Source organism: Petaurus breviceps, unplaced genomic scaffold, assembly GCF_028583685.1.
Source record: "Petaurus breviceps papuanus isolate PSGF00001 unplaced genomic scaffold, PetGlider_PUasm1.0 577, whole genome shotgun sequence".
Lineage (NCBI taxonomy): Eukaryota > Metazoa > Chordata > Mammalia > Diprotodontia > Petauridae > Petaurus > Petaurus breviceps.
The window spans coordinates 280,809-287,361 of NW_027186389.1; the positions used below are offsets into that span (position 1 = coordinate 280,809).

General features: G+C 53.1%; 1 protein-coding gene across 1 annotated transcript; it reads left to right on the plus strand.

The window, feature by feature from the left end:
* The first annotated feature begins 567 nt into the window (after positions 1-567).
* LOC138173298 (platelet glycoprotein VI-like) lies at positions 568-3,078 on the plus strand. Its single transcript, XM_069103272.1, has 6 exons — positions 568-601; positions 892-927; positions 1,313-1,597; positions 1,967-2,254; positions 2,658-2,702; positions 2,864-3,078. Exons 1-6 carry the CDS (start codon positions 568-570, stop codon positions 3,076-3,078), a joined length of 903 nt encoding a protein of 300 aa, XP_068959373.1.
* Positions 3,079-6,553: the final 3,475 nt, after the last annotated feature.

Genomic DNA, 6,553 nt, shown 5'->3' on the forward strand with positions numbered 1-6,553 from the left:
CTCTGAAAGAGGGAGAGAGGCTGCTGATGTGTGCACCTCTGCTTTCCTTAAATCCGATTCATACAAGACATAACTTATTCACGAGGTCATTGGTCTGCTTCAAAAATGAAGAATGGCCCCCACGACAATTACTACTGACCCCTTGCTCCTTGGAGCTAGCCCCAGGCTTGCTGGCCCTTCTTGGGTGCCTTCCAAGCTCTCAGCCCCTCTGCAATCCTCTGCCAAGGTCCTTTGCAGGGCTGAACAACAGGGTACCAGATGGTGGTCCCACTTTTCTATGGGGGAACAAGGCCATCTTTCCTCTTTGGCCAACCCCCTCTGATCTCTCCTCCCAGCCTTTCCTCAGCCAGCACAGTGGGCGTCTGTGTCATCACAATAGCACCTGCATGTAGTGGGGGCAGGGGCTTGCTAGGAAGATGACACAGGGTCCAAGAGGGAAGAAGGTTATGAGGGGAGAGCTCTGAAGCTGACTATCGGGGAGGAAAGGACAGACCTACCACCAGCCTCAGCCCATCTTCTGCCCCCGTCCAAAGTCCTCACGGTTCCTTAACACCTCAGTTCTGGGACATGCCTGGGTCCTTGGCAGCCCTGCTCTGCTTTGGTGAGTTGTAGAGGCGTCCAGGACAGGAAGTGGAATCACAGGTCGCACAGGACAGGATACACTGAGCCTGCACTTAAATCCTACCTTTGATGATTTCCCTGGGTGACCATGGGCAATCATGTCGCCTCCCGGGCCTTGGTTTCCTCATCTGCTAGATGACCTCTGAGGCCCCTTCCAGCTCCCCTGCTGCATCCTCTGACTAGAAGGCCTCTTCCAGAGTGGGTAGGGGGCCTAGGGTTTGGGTGTGGGTGGAGGGAACCTCCCTCCTCTCACTGGGTCCTCTCTGACAGGGCTGTGTTTGAGTCAGAGCATCACAGCACAGAAGCGTGAGTCCTTTCTCTCAAACCCCTTTTCTGCCCCATAGCTTAGCATAGAGATGGCTGCTCCCAGGGGCCCATGGGTATTGAGGATTGGGGCACCCAGCACCTAAGTTCTTTGAAGAGCTGAGGATGGCAGATGGATGGACTGAACCAATAGATTAATCAGGGGCCTGTCTCCTGGGATGGATTGGGGGGAGTGCATCTTGCCCAAAGGGCATTCCATCTGGGAACCAATTGAGGGGAGCTCTCCTTAATCCCAAACCCAAGTCAGGCTGTGCCCTAGTCCCCGGTTGACCCCTTCTATCCCGGCTTCCTTATTTTTGAGGGAGACCCAGAGAGACTGGGGGAGAGGTTCCCTTGGAATGGCAGACTCTATCTGCTTCACTTCCAGAAGCACTACCCAAACCTTCCTTGTGGGCTGTGCCTGGCACTGTGATACCCTGGGGGAAATCTGTCATGGTCCGCTGCCACGGTGCAGATGGGGCCCAGAGGTTCCTTCTGGAGAAGGATGGGACCACAGAGCTAACAGACATGCTGGAAGTACCTGGACCCTGGAAGGAGGCCGAGTTCTTCATTCCAGACATAGGAGCAGAGACAGCAGGTCGCTACCGGTGTCGATACGAGAGACAAAATCACTGGTCAGAACTCAGTGACCCCTTGGAGCTGATGGTCACAGGTGAGGGGGATGAGCCTGTTCATGCTGCTCTCCCATGTCCTCCCTTCTCTTGGAAGGATAGTTAGGGAATACCAGGAAAAAGACAGCCAGGAGGGGCCCCAGGGTGCTCCCTTGACAAGAGATGAGGAAACCGAGGCCCAGAGAGGGGAGGGGACTGGCTTAAAGTCACCCTGCTAGTTAGGGGCAGTCCTGAGATTCCTCCTAGGAAATCTGCCCCAGCCTAGTGACCTCAGGAGGTGAGACAAGAATGGTAGCACTCAGTCCAAATTTCAAGGAAGGAGGGAGGAGTCATAGACATCTCCCTGGGCTGGGATGTGAAGGCGAGGCTGGGGCTCCCCTTCATTCAGGGATCCCCTTCTATCCCTCCAGGATTGTACCCCAAACCTTCCATCTCGGCCATCCCGGGCTCCACAGTTGCAACAGGCCAGGATGTGACCTTGCACTGTGAGTCGCAGCTCGTCTCTGCCAAATATGTTCTCTATAAGACAGCTGGGGCCAATGCACCCCGCGCACTGCTCTCCACTGATTACCATGCCAACTTCCCATTCCCCACCGTGACCAGCTCCCAAGCAGGCACATACCTATGCTACAGCTTTGATAGTGACTTCCCCTATCTCTGGTCAATACCCAGTGATACCCTGGTGCTCAAGATTTCAGGTAAGGCGGGGGGGGGGCATCCCCCAGTCCAGTCCCAGGTCCCCTGAATCACTAGGTGACTGTGTTCCATAGGCCCTGAGGATTGACTACTGCCCAGGGTCCTTCCCAGAGACCAGCAGAGCTCCTAGGGGGGTGTACAGTAAAGGGACAGGGTCTGTAGGAGGTACATTATCACCCAAGGGGTAGGAGGTCTACAAGAAACCAGGGCCTTTTCCTTCCCATGATATTCCTTAATCTGTCCTCAGTTGTCTGTCCCCTTCCCCCCCAACTTTTCCCAGTCCCTGGTAGGCCAATCAATGACCTGTAGTACATAGCTCAGCAAATCTGGGGGCAAGTACCACAGAGAGCCAGGAGAGAGAAGGGGTACCCCCAGATCCTCATCCTTCTCCTTTTCTCCAACCAGGAAACTCTAAGGAAAACAACTTAGTAAATGAAACTCCTAACTACGGTAAGTACCCAAGGGCTTCCCAGCTCCACTGATGGGCACCTGGGGACAGAAGCTGGCTGGCTGGTGGGGCATGGGAGGAAGCTACCGATCTGAGCCTCCTGCCAGTTTTCTGTCCCAGTCACAGATTCTCCTCCTCTGTTCTCTTTCTTCCCTTCTCCCAGAGTATACAACTCCCTACTATAAAAGTACCAGCTTCCGGCTAGTACTGATTGGTGTAACCCTAGCCATCCTAGGGGCCCTAATGAATGAAGTCTGGAGAAACAGTGGGTCAGAGCAAGAGCAAATAAAGAAAACTCTTTCCTTGTCTGAGCAGCCAGAAAAAGCTGAAGAATTGAGAAAAGATGGACCTGTGAAAGAGCCCCTTAAGGGTCCCTAAAGCTACGGAGGGGGCGAATCAATAAAGAATCTGGGGAAATTTCTTGCCTGATCACCTGGGGTCCAGGGGGAATTCCCCTCGGGAGCCAGGTGAAGGGAGCCCTTCTCAAGCCCATACCCATGTCAGGCTGCCCCCCTTGTCCTGGCTTCCCTCTTCTTGTCCCAGGTACCAGCACCCCTTCAGTATCCCAGGCCAGACATTCAGTGAGCGTGTGCAATGTAAAGAGGGTGTCACAGACCTAACCAACCAAGGTTAGTCTCATGGTCAAATGCCGATGTGTCAGGGGTGTTCACAGGCAGAAGCAGCCCAACTCCAAAGGCTCGTCTCTGAGACAGCAGCCATAGTCGGCATGGCCAGCCCCCTCACCTCCTTTGTTGTCTAGAATCTTAGGGGGGTAAGTAGCAGTTCTGACACCAAAGCTACATGGTTCTTGCCCACAGAGAGCTTCTATTCTACAGAGGAGACACCATGATCACAGCTAAGTTAATAAAGGATAGACACAAAATAAAAATAACCGTGTAGGGCAATGCCAAACATGAGGGGAGGAGGAGCCCGGAGCTGAGTTGTAAGAGGCCACTGTGGGTTCCAAGACAGTGGGGCGTTATCAGCCTGGAAAGGGGCTGAAGCCAGATCACCAAGGACTGTAGTTGTCAAAGGGAGGGCTTTGTATTTTATCCTAGAGGCCAAAAGCATGGCCTCATTCCAAGCAGAAGAGTGGCCTCGCTCCCCTCTCCCCCCACTCCCTGCCACTCCACCAGCTGCCCGTTCAGCCCCTCCTCGGGGGTTCCATGGATGTCTCTAACTCAACAGGGCTCATCCCCCCACCTTCTTCCTTAATTTCCCTGGTGCTGGTGCTGCTGGCCCCCTCCCAGGGACCACGTGGCTTTACAATCTCTCTGAATGCTCCTCTGCGCACCCCAGAAATCCGAGTTGCCCAATTTGGGGGGTCCTATCACTGCTACACTTAGGAAACTCCTCTCTCTGTCCAGTTACCCGCTTACCTCAGGCCTGCTCCTTAATTTTAACAGCCTCATTAGCTGCTCTGTCTCCAGTCTTCCCTCCATTCACCTACTAAAGCAAACACACCCCCTGCCCTGAGACCCTTCAGGGTTTCCCTCTAAGTCCTTGGGATCCCTAACGCTTCCCTTAGCACCTAGCAGGCATTTAATGACTACACACATAAAAATCCCTTTGCTTCCAGGGCTTCAAGATGTATACAAAATGTTGTTTTGACAGGAAGCCCCTAAATCAGATGATGGAAACATTGTTGGCCAAATTTTGCAATCAAGGAAACTGAGGTTCAGACAAGAGACATAGCAAGAGTCCAACCTGGTCTCCTTAATCAGCGAACATCTGGCACCAAAACCAGAAAGGAAAGATGTCTCTGAGCTCACCTGCCATGGGCATCAGGGCAGACAGCCCACAGAAGGATGGAGCATGGCAGTGCCAGAGCCTCCAGTTAGGCCACTGATAGCAAGAAGCATTCAGCCAATGTACCTGGGGTGGCAGGATCTTCTCTGAGGGAGTAGAAAGTCCACAAACTCCCAGAGAACTCACATTAATAAACACACATATTTCACAATAAGTATCCAAGGAGACCAGAAACGCATAATGAGGCACCCAGAGACCTTGTCATGGACATAACCAGAGGAGACTAGATCTCCCCAGTCCCCCAGCCTCCAGCTGGCCTGGAGAACTCTAAAGGACTGGACAGGCATGGTCCAAAGTGGGAGAACTCATTTCTGGAAGACTTGGGCAAGTCAGGAACAATAATGCATGCTGGGAGCAGGGCATGAGTTGGCTGACCTGTACAGGGAGGCAATGTGGGGTTTAAGAGAGAGAACAAACTGTTCAGACCGTGAGTTTGCTTTCTAAATCTCCTTTGACCTGGAAAAACACTCTCTGGATGTTTATCCAAGTTGGGGGTTTTAAAAAGTCTTCAAAATAACAGCAGAACCCCTACCCCCACCCCATCACACCAGGCCCTACTTCCAGCCCAGCTCTGACCACCATCGGGGGAAGATAGCTCCAGGGGAGAAGGAGCTGGTCATCCCAACCAGCGCAGGCAAGCTCCCCACCTAGCTCAGGCCCCGAGGATCCCTAGGGAGAGACAGGAGGAACCTGTGCCAGGAACTGAGAGCTAATGGACAACTGCCCAAGAGAGCTCTCACCACCAAGCTCCTTGGCAATGTCGGGTGGTGCTCTCTAAGAAAGGCTGAGAGGCTTTGGATCCGTGGAATCCCATCCAAGAAGTGGCAGGACCATTTGCTTGCCATGTACCCTAAGGACCACAGGACCTTACCCTCTCACAGTTCTGAAGCCTCCTTCCTGTGTGGTCTCCCCCTTTCAAATGGGAGCTCCTTGAAGGCAGGGACCGGCTTGCTTTTCTGTTTGTATATAGTGAATGCTTCAAAAATGCTTTTTAAGTTTTGGGGGATTCATTCATTTGTGAATAAAAAGGTTAAACAGCACAGAACCCTGAGCCTTCCTCCAGTAAAGCGAGGGCTCCTTTGTTCTGGTAGCATTCACTCCACTCCGGGTGAGGTGCCCATCCCACGGCACCAGCCTCACGTAGGGTGCATAGCCATAGAAGGAGAAGTCAGGGCTGGGGGGAGTGGTTCCTGGAGGGCCCCATCTTAGAACAGTGAGCAAGGAGGGGATAGCTCAAGCAGGCATTAGAAGGAAATGTCCTAGAGGAAGAAGAAAGGAGAGACGTCCCAGGAGGCTGGTGAGCTCAGGCTCAGGCTTAGTGCTCAGGTGGCAGAGAAAGCCAAAGCTGCCTCTGCAGTAGGCGTCCTGCGGTAAGGCAGCAGCATCATCTGCACACAGATAAGTGGCTTCATGAGCCTTTGAGCTGAGCCTTGAAGGAATGTAAGGATTCCAAAAGGCAGAGGTGAGGAGGGAAGGCATTCCAGGCCTAGGAGAGAAGCTAGTGCAAGAGCGTGGAGGTGGGAGATCATATGTCTTAGATGTGAGCTAGGTGAGAAAAGTGAGGCCCAAGGAAGGGTGTCCAAAGTCACAGAGGTGGTAAGTGCGAGAGCTGGGATTTGAACCCAGGACCTGTGCTTTGTTCACTACAAGCTGGGCACAAAGCCGGGAACCAGTCTAGCTGGAACACAGGCTGCATGAGGGGAAGGAACGTAAGCTGGAGCCGGTCATAGAGGACTTTTTTTTTTTTAAGCAATTGGGGTTAAGTAACTTGCTCAAGGTTACACGGCCAGGTGTTTCTGGGTGGGTGCTAAGTGTCTGAGCCCAGGATTCGATCTCCAGGTCTTCTCAACACTGGAGCGGGTGCTCTTACTCGCTGTGCTACCTGGCCGCCCCCATAGAGGACTTTAAATGCCAAATGCAGAGTTTGCCGTGGACTCTAGAGGCAAGAGGGAGCCCCCAAAGTTTCTTTGAGCAGAGGAGGGATGTGGCTAGACCTGAACATTCAGAATGTCTACTTGGCAGCTCGTAGAGGCTGGGCTGGAAA